The sequence below is a fragment of the Barbatula barbatula genome (assembly GCF_947034865.1).
Source record: "Barbatula barbatula genome assembly, chromosome: 16".
NCBI lineage: Eukaryota > Metazoa > Chordata > Actinopteri > Cypriniformes > Nemacheilidae > Barbatula > Barbatula barbatula.
In genome coordinates, this window is record NC_136779.1 from 2,681,677 (window position 1) to 2,699,493 (window position 17,817).

General features: G+C 38.6%; 1 protein-coding gene across 1 annotated transcript; it reads right to left on the minus strand.

Annotated features, from left to right (window-relative positions):
* Positions 1–2,143: 2,143 nt before the first annotated feature.
* Positions 2,144–10,775, minus strand: LOC306905804 (serine/threonine-protein kinase H2). The gene is made up of 4 exons (XM_079476718.1): positions 10,677–10,775; positions 10,279–10,605; positions 8,346–9,249; positions 2,144–3,585 (listed from the first exon to the last, which is right to left on the minus strand). The coding sequence occupies exons 2-4, from the start codon at positions 10,533–10,535 to the stop codon at positions 3,265–3,267; spliced, it is 1,482 nt and encodes a 493-aa protein (XP_079332844.1). The 5' UTR covers positions 10,536–10,605; positions 10,677–10,775; the 3' UTR covers positions 2,144–3,264.
* Between the last annotated feature and the right edge of the window lie 7,042 nt (positions 10,776–17,817).

The window sequence follows — 17,817 nt, forward strand, 5'->3', positions numbered from 1 at the left end:
ATATAAATATGAAAATGTTATTGCAGAAAGAAAATATCTGCATCAATAGAAAAGAGGCTTGGTTTTGATGTTTTAGTTTCAACATGACTTCTGCTACTGTGTTTTGCAGTCACGAACATCAGTGATATAGAAATTTCAGATCACATGACTGCAAGAAACGTGTCTCCATACGCCACCTAGTGGTCAAGGCTATGAATAGTTCTGTCACCCTTTACTCGTTCTTGCGTCATTGCCACCTCATGTTTGATAAGTGAAAAATATTCACAAAGATCAAGTCCATTTTTTAGAGAAGGACTTATTGTTTTTAATGTGTGCATATCTGATATAACTGCACACCCATACACACAACCTTAAAGCTAAACATGAATTAAACACAAAACTCAAACTTGGAGTTCTTTTTATGAAGGGGTGTTTAACTGTGCTGCGCAGGGTGCAAGAATAAGGCATGGACACTAGAAGACGCTGTTTACAGAGTTAAAATAAAGTAGGCTGATTGAACCAGCACGCCATGATTCCTCTTTACAGTGCAGTCTGGCAAAGGGCAAACACAATCCTCATAAACCCATACAGAGCCACAGAGTCTTGCCCCTTTGCAACATAATAGCATGACATCACTTAGTGTTTGGATACTAGCAAAACATTTTAATATTGAGAAAATCGCCTTTGAAGTTGTTAATCCGAAGCACTGTAGCAGGCCATCCACGCACAAAAATAAAGTTTTTAGATATTTTGGGTTGAAAATTTACAAAAAATCTTCATGGAAAAGGATCTTTACTTAATATCCTAATGATTTTTGGCATAAAAGAAAAATCTATAATTTTGACCCACACAATGTATTTTTGGCTTTTACTAAAAATGTTCCCGTGCATACTTAAGACTGGTTTTGTGATCCAGGGTCACATATGTGTTCTTGTACAGAGTGTAACAATGAAAATTGTATAAACTTGACTTCACTTGAAATAAAAAAAACATTTGACAGATCATTTTAAAGCCGATGAGTGTTAGAAAAGAGCAATATTTTCATTTTATTCTACATACACAGTCTTTATCACATCTTTTTATTGGACTCATATTTGTGGAAGACAGATGAAGCTGCATTGTGTTAAAACTGGCAAGATCCCAGTCCCAAACTCAATTGCCTTGGGACAAACATCTCAACCCACTTCAAAGCTGTGGTGAAAATCTTCCCTCTTTGAAGTGCGGCTGTCTGTGATATCAGAGACCTCAAGGCAGTGTTCACCTTAAGAGTTTCACATCTTATTGAATACTGAGAAATTTCAGTCTATGGTTTCAATGGTCTTCATCGCTTTTAGCACATGCACCCCAGTAAATGAGGGGTGAGATCTGTTTGGTTACTGACATTCTTCCAAATATCTTCCCTTGTGTTCAGCAAAGAAATGCATACAGGTTTGGAACAATCTGTGCGTGAGTAAATGATGACAAATTTAACATTTTGGGGTGAACTGTCCCTTTAAAGTCACCATGAAACGGAAGTTGCGATTGACTTCTTTTCCGTATATCGTGATGTTTATCCGAGTGAAACGGCTTAGAAAAAACATTGAGGGTGGGGCTTTATTTTGCCCTTCCCTTTTTGATTGGTGTGTTGTAAATTGGGCCTGGAGGGGAGGGTTAAAATGCCCGGCCATTGGACAGTCAGTATAGTTCTACATCATTTTGGTTGCTGACGTCATGTGGTGAAGAGTTGTCGTAGGAGCTTAATGTTTTTGATTGAAGATTACAAGTGCAAATGAATAAAAAAAGAATGGTTTGCACGGATAAATCATTTAGAATAATCACTAAAACGCTTAGACATTTCCTGTTTGATAACATGGTGACTTTAAGGCATTTAACACCACTGTGTGTTTGCAGGCAAATGCATAATTCTCCAGTAGAGGGAGATCTTTTCCTGTTTCTCTTTTCCACCTTTGACATGTACAACACAAGACAAAGAGAAATACTGAAGCACAACTTGCTTGTAACAGAGACTCTCTGCAGGCTGAAAACTGTATAAGCATCAATGAGGTATAACGACCACTTATCATGTTGTGTGTATGTTAAGTGAATGGTATTTTTAAAACGTTTATATCAGTTGTCTGCGATTTCCAGTAAAAATAAGTTTGTTAATTTAAGAAATCAAAATTATGGTACAAAAATACGAGATGATTTCTTACCAAAACTCATAGAAATGCAAAAACCTTGTTTCTAAACACTTTAAAATGAATACTAAAGATCGTTAAGCATGTCAACGAAATGAATAAATAGTAAGAGAAATCACTGCAAGACATTTTTAAAGGCTGTGGCCAAATGAAAAATCACTTAATCTAACATTTTTATCCACATTTATGTGCACACCACATTCTTAATGTTTGAAAAACTGCAATAGATTTATTTGTATTTTAAAATTGGCATGATGAAAATCCTTGACACATAGATATTAGTAAATCCATCAACAAAAGAAATACACGGGGTCACACAACTGTGATATACATCAATAATAAAACTTGATTTAAGCATGTTATACTGCAATGAGCCTCATACATTTTAACCAGGTCTTTAAATGTCCAAATAATTTTTTTATCACTCCAATCAAAGTTATACGATCAATCAATGTACAGTATACGGCCTATCATCCAAAAAAACCAAACATCTGACAGGTGATCAGACCCTCCTGGCCATTGGCATTTGGTTTGGCATGCAACTCTTTAGAGGTGTAATATTTTAAAATAGACTTTAATAATTTCATAGCCATCTGATTAATGAAGGATGTGAAAGAGCAGACCAGAGGTGCTGATCTGCGATTCTTTTATAGTGCAGAGTATAAAACACACCGCTGTGCACATCTCTAATGATAAATATCCTGAGGTTCTTTTTAAAACTAAACTGAAAAAGTATCCACGTATCAAAGTCCCTTTAAGGAAAGTCACCTTACTCTGCGGTCATGTTTGGAGTAGCTCTGGGCAGCTATTTTAGTCATAATGTTTTCTCCAACAGTTCTTGGTATCGAGACGGATATGTTTAAAATCACTTACTAAGATCACAATGATCCAACATATTTCTGAACAAATATTAAACCTGACATCAACTGTGTACCATACATCAGATTGCGCAGAGAACCTTTTATATGTTTTTTCCAGATGGATTTACTGAAATCTAATGTAAAAATATATCACTGCAACATTTTTAGCCTCTTAGATCAGACGTCTGCTAGCTTTGGAGAAATACATTTGACATGCATCAAAGTAAAGAATCAAGTACATCAAAGCATCAGCTTGTGACCTTCAAGCTGCTCTGTGAATTGTGGCCAAGCCCTAACCGTGGAGAAGATCCCAGCCGTGACCCGGGTCTCCCCGCCAAGCGTGAGACAGGAGTCGAGCCCGAGCTGGGACATCGAGAGGAAGCATGTGACGCCCGACGCTGGAGATTTCGAGATATGGAGCGATGCAGGTTCATATTAGACGAACACGCTGCCATGCTGACCAGCCAAGGATGTTTCAGAGCTTCTTCAGCAGTCATTCGGTCCTCAGGGTCATAGGTCAAAAGGCGATCGATGAAGCTTTTGGCCAGTGTCGATACAGAGTTCCATGGCTGAGAGAGAACAATTGTGTTAATATTCAAGTGGTCAGGATTGGATAGGTAATCCAGTTGAAGTGCATTGTTTTCATTTGTTACAAAAAATGGCTTTAATTTAAAGGAGAGTAAAGAAACATTTACAGCAAGAAAGTTAGGAATTGTTTGTTTTTTTAAAGTTAAACAATAATAGATATACTGTTCAAAATAAAAACCAAAGGCATCATGACATTTTATGGTTGCCAGACCAGCATCAGCCCATCCAGTCCACACTCGTGGTACAGCAGACCACTTCACATTCATTACTGCTTTACATTCAGTCTGTGTTTAAGCCATGACTGATCCCAGGAACAACAGCAAACCTCCAGCTGTAAATGTCAGCGAGTACAAAGCCCAAGAATCTGCCTGAATAAAGGGCCATCACTAACCTGAACTACAAACACTTCCGCATCTCCACCGCATTAGATATCAAACATGGCATTTTCGCCTCGCCGCCGTCCGTGTGAGAGGACATTAGTCAATAAATGTCAATGGTTTTCAATGGGTTTGCGACTCGTCGCTAATTTCAAGTGAACGTCTCCGGTATAAGATAAGCGTTCAAATGGTTATTTAATTGTGTAGCAGGTGGAAAAAAGGAATGAAGGAAAAAGCAAGTTTCTTTTAAGGTCCAACTAGAACCAGTTCTTTAAACAAAAAACGAACACACAAATGAACCTGTAATGTCCAATTTCTAAATCACACAAACACACTTTAGTATAGAAATGTATTAAAAATAGGCTTTTAAAATTGTCATCTTGAAGTCCTGGATATTTATTCCTATAGTTAAAAGGAACTTTTGACAAAACATTAGATGTGTTCTTATGAGACCCAATCAATGAGCAAGACTTGGGCCTCTCTCACACACACACACACACACACACACACACACACACACACGCATGCACGCACAATAACACACGACTATTAATCAGCCACGTAATTTGACAATTGCAAGATGCTTGCTGACGAAAAGAATTTCAAGGAGCAGGTTTCGTTCAAACACTAAAAAAGAAAAAGTAAATGTCTGACTTCACTACATTTTTTTTAAATCCAGTATTATTGCACGATCCTGAAAAACCGATTTAATGGGGGAAAAGAGAGAAGAATTTGACATCAATAAAACAGCAGGAGCTGAAAGTCTTACTCTAGTTTTCACAGTTCGGTCTATCATTCTGTCCAGTGGAGTGATTGTGTATTCATGTGCTTAAATTCATATCTGTGCAGAAACGTGGGCTCGTGCGTGCGTGCAGGCAAGTGTGTTTAACCTGTAAGTGAGGGCTGACTGCTTTATAATTACACATCATAGCATAGCGTTTACATTCACAGCAAGAAACGGAATATAATCAGACTTTAATAAAACAAAAAGAAAAAAAAAGGTTTTTTGCTGTTGAGTGAAAGTGATTTCTATAAACGGTAAAGAAATGGAATGGAACTCTCATCTCCCGAAAAACTATTTCAAGAGGTGGGTAATTCATATGAATTTGTACAAAGTGGGGCGTATAGAAACGTACAATTATTAGATGAAAGCCATAATGAAGGACCACCAACCTAAATGCAACTAATGCGAAAGCAGATCGTACAAAAATGTGTATACAGGATTGTACGAATTCATATGAATTATCCATCCAATAGTTACACATTCATATGAAATTGTGTTGGGTTTACCTAGCACTTCCAAAACTAACAAAAATAAATGTACATTTGACCTAATATGCATATATCTTCAATTAAAATACAGATATAGAATGACAAATAGTCATTGGACAAATAAAATGTGTCAGCTAAAATTTTGAAATAAAAGCCTAACAATGAAGCTATTTTATATTATACATTTCTGAAAATATTATCGTCTTCTTATTATTATAAATATCAGTAAATATTATTGTCTTGTAAATTGTTGCTATACATAGTACACATGGTACTTATGGTATATTTGTCAACTAACCAAATGAAGGGTGCTTCTCCAGTTTCAGCTCTTTTCATAGATGTTCGATAGGATTCAGATCAAGACTCATAGAAGGCCACTTCAGAATAGTCCAATGTTTTGTTCTTTTCCATTCTTGGGTGATTTTAGCAGTGTGTTTTGGGTCATTATCCTATTGAAGGACCCATGACCCATGACCCGTGACTGAGCTTTCAGACGTTTTGCTCCAGAATGCCTTGATAGTCTTGAGATTTCATTGTGCCCTGCACAGATTCAAGGCACCCTGTGCCAGATGCCCCGAAACATAACTGAGCCTCCTCCATGTTTCACTGTAGGTATGGTGTTCACTTCTTTGAAAGCTTGATTTTTTTCGTCTGTGAACATAAACCCGATGTGACTTGCAAAAAAGCTCCAGTTTTGACTCATCTGGCCATTCTGCCAGAAGGATTGTGGCTTGTCATTATGAATTGTAGCGAATTCCAGTCTAGCTTTTCTTTAAAAAGTGGAGTCCTCCTGGGTCTTCCATGGAGCCCACTTTTGCTCAAAAGCAACGGATGATGCGATCAGAAACTGAAGTACCTTCACCTTGGAGTTCAGCTTGTATCTGTTTGGCATGTGTCCTTGGTTCCTTTTCTATCATTCACACTATCCTTCTGTTCAATCTGGGTTCGATTTTCCTCTTGCGGCCGCGGCCAGGGAGGTTGGGGGCCAACTCCATGGACCCTTAAACTTCTGAATATCTGCAACTGTCGTCACAGGAACGTTGAGCTGCTCGGAGATGGTCTTGTAGCCTTTACCTTTACCATGCTTGTCTACTATTTTCTTTCTGAGCTCCTCAGACAACTCCATCCTTTGCTTTCTCTGGTCCATGTTCAGTGTGGGGCACACAATGATACCAAACAGCACACTACTTTTCTCAGTTTAAATAGGCTGAATGACTGATAACAAGATTGGATACATGTGTATTACTAATTAAAGAAACTAATTAGATGGAAATATCACTATAATCCAATTATGTATCTTTTCTAAGGGGTACCAACAAATGTGTCCAGGCCATTTAAGAATATCTTTGTAGTATAAGCAATAATTTATCTCTTTCCACAGCTTCTTTGCTTTATTCTATGACATACCATACCAGGTAAACATGGATAGCTTTTAATTTCATCACTCTCCAGGAGGAATGAAGCATTATTTCAATGAGCTGTAAGGGTACCAACAAATTTGAGCACGTCTGTACAGTTTGTACGGTATAAAAATCATAATGTCTAAGGACTGTCCCCACGGAGATAATAAACCAGATGTGTGTGTATTTATATAATAACCCAGTTATAACATTCCAACTCTGTAATTTCACACCCCTAATGGCTAGATGTGATCAAATACGTGTGAGAGTTTGTGTGTGTTTGCAGTTTAAAGGTGATAAAAGCCCCGTGGTGAAGCTCCCCATCCCCTCTGATTACAACCTGCCATCGCACACACTCACGCACCCTTGAAAGGAAGGCACGCTTACGTGCTGTGGGTGGGCAACACATCAGTCAGGTTGCTGGTGGCTGTTTACACAGGTGACCAGATTTAACCTTCCCACACACACGCGTTTGCCCTTTGATTTACACTTGAATGTTGAAGGCGGAATGTTAAAGCTGGGTTACTTTAGGTGTCTCAGAACAGATGATCATGCACTTCTAACTGTCAAGCACTCCCTAGTGTGCAAGTGCACCCTGAAATGCAAATGTACCCCTATCATGGAAACACTTGCTTCAACATGTAAACTAATGGTGTCACTATATATTAGCATCAAGTACTGTGATATTAAATCAATGGTTATTGTAGATATTGTAGCAATTAGCATGTGATTCAAATCTTGCCTTAAGTGTTTTATGAAATATTGCAGCGTTTATTGTAAATAGTTTATCACTGTGGGTCATTTTCTTATTGAAAAATTTGTGCTCTCATAAGTGTCATAAATTTGAAAATGTACTTCCTTCCTGTATTGACTATCCATCTTAAATGATGTATGTTAAGCGGTTTGGGCGGAGCATCTGTCAACTCCTCCCCTTCAACTCTCAGCATGCTGCCAGTTCCATTTCAAAATGCAACGGCTGCCTTTATACATCCAATCAAATCGCAAAGAAAGACGAAAGCCACGCCTTATATTATTCTCATTCGAAATTCTATTTCACTCAGAAATGTGTCAAAGTACGGAAGCAAAAACGATCGCAACTTCCAGTTCACGGGGACTTTAAGAGAGTTACATCGATTACAAACTCTTTTTCTATCCCTACCTTCATTCATATTGTGACTCATTTTTTTCATTCTTTTGATCGTGTAGCAAAAATCTGATATTTTGACAGCCATCAATGTAAATATGGTGCCCAAGCAGAAAAACAGAACAATCGACAAATGTGAAAAAGCCTTTCCATATACATGCACAGGGCGAAAAGTTTACGCGTCATTTACGCATTTGGCAAACGCTTTAATCCAAAGCACAGTTATGTTACTGTACACTGCAGTGCACTCCTTGGGAATTGAACCCATGACCTTGATGTGACTAGCAACAGATAACAGAAAAGCTATAAAGTGATATATGTAGTCATATAATTTGAGACTCTCCTCTCAACAAAATCCAATCTCAAGTGGTCACAAGAGGCGCATTTAAAACGTAATGTCAATATTAAGCGTAAACTGTCATCTGTCCGCTTGCGGTCGCATCAGCCAAGATGAATGTTTATAGGTGTAAATGTAAACGGCCCCTTGTTATACTTTCTCTCTCGCCATGATAAAAAAGAGGTAGAAGAAAAGGTATTCTAATACTCACACTGCCATGGAAACTGTAGTTGCCCCTGAGGATAGCCCTGAGGAGGCGTGGTCGACTGTTCTGATCGAAGGGCAGGGAGCCGCTCAGCAGGACATAAGTTATGACACCCAGCGCCCACAAATCTACAGCGCTGTTATACGATCTTCCGGCCACCATCTCAGGGGCCAAATACTCTGGTGTGCCACAAAGTGTCCTAAGAGCCCAGTCTTTAGTTTTACTAGTATGAGAGTCCGCGCCGTGGGTTGCAAGACATGGGTCATCTTCATTCTGAAGTAATAGACTCATCTTTTTAAGTTCAGAGTTTGGTCTTAGTTCCTTAGCTTTGTCTGTTCTTAGATTAAAATGATCAGTCATCTGATCATCTGAAATATCGTTCTCTGCGGTGCCGCTGTCCTTTGCTCTTCTAGCAGTTGCAGAACTGCAAAAAACATTAGACACACTTGCTGCACTCTGGTTGTCCCAGCAGGCAAGTCCGAAATCGGTGATGATCAACCGAGAGTCCTGACCCGGGTGGTAGTAAAGCAGGTTCTCTGGTTTAAGGTCCCTGTGAATGACACCCAGGGCGTGGAGATAGCACAGCCCATTGGCCACCATCATCAAGGCCTTGGTGGCGTCCCGCTCTCTAAAGGTCCCTCGGGCGACCACGCGTTCCAGGAGCTCTCCTCCAGTGGCCAGCTCGAGAATGAGATAGACCCGATGAGCCGTTTCGAACACCTCGGCCAAGTGGATGACATTAGCGTGGTTGACCCGACGTAGGACCCCGAGCTCTGCCAGGCAAGTGTCGCGACCCTCACGACCTCTGACCTCGAGAAGCTTGATGGCAAAGGGCTGGCGTGTGCGTCTGTGCTCGGCGCGAACCACACGGCTGAAGCTGCCTCTACCGATCAGAGCTTTGATGTCATACCTAAAAGAACAGAACAGCATGCAAGTAGATATTAAAACACAGGCAAATGAAAGTGCCTGCTATGTTTCAGACTATTGTGCTGCGGTAATGGGTCGCATCAAATTAAATGACATCACATTATGTCATCACAAATTAAATTTCATTATTACTTTTAATTTGAGCGCAGCTTAAATAATATTACACTGAGAGACTCATAAATGTAAAGCTTTTGATTACAGCAGACATCTGTAATTGACACGTCATGTTTGATAAATTAATTCTGCCATTTAATCCAATAATAAATAACCTTTAAAGCAATCAAAACTTTTTAATGAAGACTGTGGAGCAGAATAGGCCTACTTTACGCTGCTCTGTAGTGGTATAGATGCCTAAGTACAGTTTACATCGATTTGTTTAGGTTATTTTAAGTTAAAAATGTATTATTTTATAAATACTCTGTTTGTGTCCAAAGTCACAGTTTACATCTGTTTTTTTAAATGCTTTATAACAAAATAAACAACCTTGTAAAAAATTATATTTTGGGTAACTTTATTTGGGATTTTGGACACAAACAGAGTATTTATAAAATATATATATATGTAGTTTATTTGAAGTTAAAACTTTATTATTTTATAAATACTCTGTTTGTGTCCAAAGTCCCAAATAAAATAAAGAAACAATTGTGTTGGATGATATGCTCAATAAAGTTACCCAAAACAGTATCTTTTACAAGGTTGTTTATTTTACTATAAAGCATTTGGCAAAAGTGCATGGCAACATTTATGTAGCAAAAGTATGCTAATATTTGATATAACACTTGAATAAAAAGCAGAAATCTGAACATTAGAACAGACGAACTATCTGTAGTTTTCGTCAAAAACCGTTCCTTTAAATTTTAAAGTTTCCTATGTGTATTTACCGTTATATTAACTTGTAAATAAATAAGAAATATTTTTGCACACTGTGTAGTATGCTACACACACCTCGAATAGTAGCCTACGAGTAGTACGGAGTTCGCTATTTCAATCGGAACAAAGCTGAAGTCGGTACCTCGCAATGACACGCGGGTCAAACTTCGCTCGAAATTTGGCGTTTGGGTCTTTCGTCCTCTTTTCCAAATGAACGGATTCTTTCATTTCTTCAGTCGGTCGTTCCTTGGATGCTCGCCGATCTCTTCTCCAACTCCACAGACAGGCTCGGGTTTTGCCTTTAAACTGCTCGTGTTTCCTGCACGCGGAAGATCTCAGAGGACAGAAATACCCAGTCTTGGAGGACTCGGGTAACACTTTACCAGAACAGTTTCCCATGATTGACACATTCAAGCGTGGAAATATTGCGGACAGGTGGTATCGGGTGCTGTGATAAACTTTCACAAACCTGCAGACAGACAGGAAAGATCGATCGAGCTTGTTTGAATGACACGTGAGCACAGCAGATATTTTGCGCACCTGTAACCGCGAAGCAGGTGTGCGACATCTCGCACCTGTGTGATGAGGGTTTGATGTGGATGCTGTTGTAGATGTGTTCTAGCTTTCCATTATTGCCCTGTCAGGTAAAACAATTGACAGCTTGATGAAATGTCGTCTTGTACTTCCCCCATATACAATCTTCCCTGTTTCTGACCCTACGTTTACCTTAGTACCCCAGTTTAACTAGCCATATATTTGTAAATACATAACCATAGTTTATTTATATGTATATTGGCCTAGTTTATGTATAGGCCTATTGTGCATGATATTTGTAGTACATGTAGGCCTATTCTACAAATGATATTTGCTATAGTTCGAGTTGAGGAAAACCATGGTTATTTTAATAAGGTTAACCCATACTTCACAATTAAAGTCGAACTCTAAAGAATCATATGAAGTATTTATATTTATAGGCTAGCCTAGTTATTTATATTTTCAAACATAGATTTTTGGTATTTTGAGTAAGAGTCTTTGGACTAATACTGGTAGAGATATATTTTTTATTAATATTTAGATTGTAAAAAACATCTGGTGAAATTACAGTATTACTGGCAGCAGTTTGCTTTATCTTTGAAGAAACTTTTAACAAAAAATTAGATAAATGTAAATCTACAGTAAGTTACTGGCAACTAGCTGCATCACTACAGCAAAACTGTTTAAAAGTGTATAAAAATAATATAAATGAGTATGTATTATTATTATATAATTAATATTAGTGTATGTTATTAGAAGACATTATTTGAACCACGTATAGAAGTTTCAATGGAGCAGACAAACGAGAAATATCACAATATGATGGTGTTGAAAATAAGGTGAAGGTGCCAAAAACAATTTTTTTTATAAAACATAAAGCATTAAAGAATCTCATATCATGTGAACAAGTCATTATAACGGATACAAAAAAGGTATTTGAAATGTAGACAAAATGATGAGAAATTGAGATGGAACATTCTCTTCATTTTCTGGAGTTTCTATTTGTAGCAAATGTGGATATGCCGGCGTAATCTGTCATACAGAACAAAGACTTTCATTATTTTCTTAAGAAAGTAAATGAAGCCGAATACAAAGAGCTCATTTAAAAGAATCTTTCCGGGCTATCAGACCAGTGTTCAGTCTCAGGAATAATACTCCATTACAATAAATAATATTGTCCGACGATTGAATGTATTCAATATTATAACATCCTTAGTAATAGTATGTGAGATGGCCATAGAATTTCAAGGCTTTTAAATATTTAGTCTTGATGTGGAAGATTTTGGCGTTCACTTCTGAACACCCCCACTAGAGTGCACTATTGAGTTTTACATGTTTTTTTTTTATGTTGATTGAAATAAATGGATGATGAGTGTAATTAACATGTTTCGACTGCAGTGATCATCCATCGTAATCCTCAAATAATCCAGCCTAACCCGTTGCCTAATCTAAAACCTTAATTGCCATGGAAACCACACAATACCAAGGAGCCTAGCGATTATAGGTAGATTTATACTCGCGTGATGTGTTTTGTGTGTTTTGGTTATGATATCACTTCACAGGCACTTCACTTGTCGTCACACACGACAAACTGAATAATCAGAGTGATTTATAATCGTCGAGATGGAGAGGAAAACTTGAATTAGTTAGCTTTGAAGAACTATTAGAAGAACTATTATTGATAAACAGGAACTAAACGGGGGCGTCCCGTTCTGTAAATTGCATCTCATAAGAGGACATAAACTGCTAGTGGCTGATGCAAAATCAATACAAGTGGTCAAATGGTCTTGAAAATGATCGATCAAGCTAAATGAGTACCTCTGCACTGATATGCTCAGACGGAAACTAAACTTTAATGACACACGCACGCACGCACGCAAGCACACAGGTTTCCTATTGATGAAGTGAATTTAAATCACAGTTCAGATGGCGTTCTCTAGAGATGGCTAAAGCTCTGCTCTATTGAACCTCTGTCCGATTATTACACACTGTCCCGCCATTGCAGACAAATCACATTAAGTGTGTGTGGGTGACACCATCATTAAACTTTACATTCTTTCAGTGCAACTACACAAACCTTTATCACATTTTCTGCCTGCAGTACTTCTGTACACAAGTAGAAACGTAATGTCATGGAACATGTTCTCTCTCTGTTACTACTAACAGCCCTAGTTTAATTAAAATCCGAGCCTTACATAAATTCAGTCAGTGGTGTGTTTAATGCTATTGCTCACACGAAATTGTGTTGGAATTGAAATTCATGTTATTATACTAAAACCAAATGCTGTATTTTGTAAGTTGTGGAACTTGAAAAGTATAATGGTTTTCGGCTTTTTTGATTCTTGAAACACTAAATGTCACTCTAAAATATGCTGGGTTATTTGGGTCAAAATGGAACGAATTTAACCGTAGCATTGTAATGTAACCTGTGATGGGTTGGTTTAATCTATTTTCAGGTCTAATACGAACCTTTATTGGGTTCATTTAACCCAACGGCTGGGGGTTCATCCCATTTAGTCGCAATGCTGAGTTGAACATTTTGAATAATAAAAATAGTCTTGGTAAACAACATGTCCCGGTTTCATAGACGAGGCTTAAAGTTAGTTCTAGACTAAAATGAACTGAAAATAACTTGCCCTGAAATATCTTAAAATATATATCAGTGCCATTGTTTTGTCACATGATGCACACCAGTAATGTTTTTTCTAAGGTATGTGTTTTATAAGGTAAAAAGTGACTTGAATTTTCCAATTTAATGAAGTCATAGTCCTCGCTTAAGCCAAATCTTGTCTGTGAAATGGTTCCATAAAGTCTTGAATTTAAGTCTTTCTCACAAAAGCGGTCACAATTCAACACCCTTATTCATCGTCTGGTGTCGTGAAGCGCCATTTGAAGCTGCGATGAAACCGAAATTTGGACCTTAACCAACAGCCCCCCGTCTAAGTTCATTATATGGATAAGAACCTGGAAAGCTGTCCTCAAAAGCCTCAATTTGTTTTCGACAGAAAAAATAAACACATGGTGGTACCTTTGTCGGAAGGGGTCAGTATGACATGTAGGTAAGTGAATTATCATGAAATGTTAATTTTATAGTGATCTAAGGACTACGACAAAAATCTAAATGAGCATCACATGAACAAAGCCTGACTTTATTTAAAAAAAACATATTGGCTCGGTGCACTCATTGATACGCAGCTATTCATCTGTTTTCCTTTAATGAACCCTTCAGACTATGATGTGATCCGAGCTGCACATTATAGAGGCCTGTAATTGAGAAATTGATTGTAACGGCAATACTTCATTAGTAAACAAAAGAGACTTACACCTTTCACAGGTCTTCGAGAGCTGGTCAAGATCGATCTCTTGGCACTTTTCTGTCCACCCACTTCTCTGTTTTTACCTTTATTTGCCTAGATTTACTAAGCAACGGAGTGCTTTCTTCTAGCCGCCTGCTGAGCTGATTCTGTAATAAGCAGCAGCAACGCAACCCTGCGGCATAGAAACTAAACTAATCAGAGTGTGGCTGTGCTTCTGTCAGCTTCAAGAGAAAATCCTCCGTCACCAACGTTTCTCCCGGGAACCCTGATGAATTCTCTCATTTCCCCACGCACTCCGTCGGAAGAGGATGTGCGGGGCAGGCCTGGGTCGGAAAGGGTCAGAACACAAATAGCCTGTGACGGCTTGATTGAGCAAATCATGAACATCGCACCAGTCGCTAAAACTTGATTAAAGTGACTGATCGCTCTGCCTGTTTCTCCGTCTTGATGAAGCCAAGTAGATGCGCCGCTCTCCGAGGCACAATTAATGGACGTGCTTGCTAATTGGTTTTTGCCGGTGTTGGCCCCGGGCGGTCCGGCGGGAGAGTGGAGGCGACATGATGAGTTGTATTCAGTAGATAACCAGAAAGGGAAATCCATGGGTTTCTGGATCCTGCTGTACACAGCAGAGGTTCTGTTTAACGGCACAGATTGTTCGTTGGACATCAGAAACACATGTTGATGTAGAGTACGTGTTTATCATCGGTGAGCCTGTTTAAAACAGTCTGATTTGTATTTTTTGCGTAGTTGCGTGATGCTTTAGGAATTGGAAACTGTAAGGAAAAACAACCAAGGTGATGGACATTTAAATACATTATTGCAAAACGTATTGTAGTCAAGCCTATTATATAAATAAAGTCAATGTATACTCTTATTAAAAATCAACAGATTTCAGTAATTTTGAAAGCTTTTTCATGCAGCAGATTATAATGCGGTCATGCGATGTTTATGATGTGTTTCTTTAGGTCATGCCTGTCCTAGACTGGCAGGTGTTCGAAAATAATTGGGTGGTCACATTTGTGTTTGCACACCGAATGCAGGGCTTGAAGCCCATTTATGTTTTTAAATTCATGTTTCTTTTTAAGGACCAGCCTCTTAAAGCCTGCACTGCCGCAGACCCGTTATTTCACTCCAAGTCTCTCCACCAATGAGCACCTTCGTTACCAGTAACATTATGGACTTCTGAGCACGGAATTACATTTTTTTCTTTTTGATCTGTCCGTGTTGGTGTCTGTCTAATTTGGCTCCTATCATGTGTTGGATGAATTTGCTCTGAAATAGCGCAGATTTCAATCGGACTCAGGGTCTTTGATATCAACGGTAAAAGATAAGAAAATATTTTTATTCTTAAAAGGACAGAACCCCCTGTCATTTATTCCCACTCATGTTGTTCTGGAACGCAGATGAAGACATTTAAAGAAATGGTTTTGAGTTCGGTTTATCAATGAGGTCCAATGTTGTTTGGTTACCAACATTCTTCAAAATATCTTTTGTGTTCTTCAGAAGAAAAAGCTCATACAGGTTTGGAATGGCAGGAGGGTTATTTACGATGAAGGATTTTTTTGGGGGTGACCCCATTTTAAGTCGCCACCCACTAGCTGAGAACCACAGCTGTGTGGGTCTCTCCGTGTTTTTTTTTAGGAAAGGACATGAGTCATGAAGGCAAGGAGGTGATCATTCAGAAGAAACATTTGACATCTTAGGATGGTCTCTTGGTGTGTCTTGGTAACAGCGAAGATAAAGCATTTAAAAATCGCTAGCTTAGGCCACAACATATTGCTGTCATACATCTCGGTGATAAAGTGGAGCGGTTCAAAGGGGTTAAAATCAGTTTTTGTTGAGACGAACAAGTGCTCTTTTTTAAAGCAGTTCATCCAGCATCCTTGGCAAGTCATGACAGATTAAAACCATGACGTTTGAACCACAACACCACTTAAAAAGACATTCCAGTATTATTTTGAGTACTGTATTTCTTTCACATTGACAGTTTACTCAAAAGGCTCAAATTTGTCTGAAGGGAAGCGCTCAATTAAAGACAAGAGATGCTTCTTAGTGGTCGAGCTTTCAGAAATCTAATAACCGTTCTGTACATCCATCAAGCCGCCGGGCAAACTTATTTAAGCGCAGACCCTATTCAGCCAGAGCACAAAGTCTCATGCATAAAAAAGAAGCTAATTTAATTTGAATACGAGGTTGTCAAATTACTTCAATAATGCTGCAACCATGAATTTCCTTCACATGAATGGATCCACCAAATGGATTACGCTGTCTAATTTCTGAGGAGCTTTTCAAGGCGAAAGATTTCTGTCACTTTGATGTGCTTAAACTCTTCTTTTTCTGTCTTAAGTGCACTGGTTGCCACTTAGCTCGAAACTAGATTAAATGTTTAATCATCAAACATTAGCGCCTTGTTTAACAAACTTGTTGAGAGACGTCTATTTCAATATTGTGGAAAGGAAACTGTTGCGATAGACGAACAGCCGAAGAACAGAAATATAAAATGAATTAGCAATCATGCGACTTTTAGTGAAGGTTTAATAAAGAAAAAACGATACACACACTGCTGTATATTGGAATGACATATTACCTAGACACTGTGAAAGTTGATATCTGAGGAGAGTGCATCTTATCGCAAGAGCACAGCCCCTCTACTCTCCTCATATTTATCTACATCTTCTCTTTCACAGACGTCTCATATTTATTTACACACTTTAACAGGATGGAAAGATATGGGTGCTTGCTGAAGTACTTCATTTACGCTGTTATGGTCACAGTGCATGAACGTTCTTGCTCACATTTATTTCCCCTAGTAAACGCCATAACGAGCAGACAAACCCGTCTGAGTCTGTAGGTGACCTTTACTACACCGTCTTCAATATGAAATTCATTTTTCCTAAAGCTTTTTACCAGAACTTGTATTGTATACATGAGTATATAGTAGGGCTGTCATTAATCGTATTTAGAATAAAAGTTTGTGTTTACATATTATGTATGCTTACTGGGCATATAAATTTTGTATGTATAAACATACACATACATGCTGTTATGAACTGTGTGGAGAGAAGAACCCAATTGCAGGCAGACTCGGGGGTGAAGGAGATAACAATAAATTTAATACACAATAAACACAAAACAAAGACCCACGATGGAGTAAAACCAAGACTAGACAAATAATAGGGACAACCAGGACATGGACTAACTAAACTAGAAAAATAACACACTAAGGACAAGACTAGACTGACTCACCAAACTACAATGAACAAGAACAAGAACAAGATATTTGGCATTAACTAGCCACAGCATATACGCACAAGGTACAAACTATAGGGTACAGTATACAATGAACGAGCACAGGACTATAGACAAGAGGAGGCTTTAAAGGGGAACAAACACAGGATAATGACTAAGGGGCAGGTGCAGGTAATGAACACTAATGGGAAGGCTAACGAGGAAACGAGAGGGCGGGAACAAAGACACGGACCAGAGAGAGAGAAAAGAAAGCCAACATCTCTCTCTCTCACATAAAACACAGGACTTTGTCATGAATCTGCCTCAAGACCAAGAATAGACATGACATGAAGGCAGATTCATGACAGAAGCCCCCCCCTTAATGAACACCTCCAGGTGTTCATCAAGGGGTAGACTAACGAGACAAGGCAGACTGGGAACACGACAAGACAAGGCAAAACATACTAAACAAAATCAAGGGCAGACAAGCATAAATTACAAAGGGGTTGGGGTGACATAATAAAAATAATAAACAAGGGAGGGGGGGAGGGGGAACAACAAAGTTCATGGGGGGAACACATGAGTCCATGGGGGGAAGTCCA

Coding starts and splice junctions, on each gene's coding strand:
- LOC306905804 (XM_079476718.1), bottom strand. CDS start 10,535: ATGGGAAACTGTTCTGGTAAAGTGTTACCCGAGTCCTCCAAGACTGGG. Junction 9,250..10,278: donor GACCCGCGTGTCATTGCGAG/GTACCGACTTCA, acceptor CTGTTCTTTTAG/GTATGACATCAAAGCTCTGA. Junction 3,586..8,345: donor ACTACAGTTTCCATGGCAGT/GTGAGTATTAGA, acceptor GTTCTCTCTCAG/CCATGGAACTCTGTATCGAC.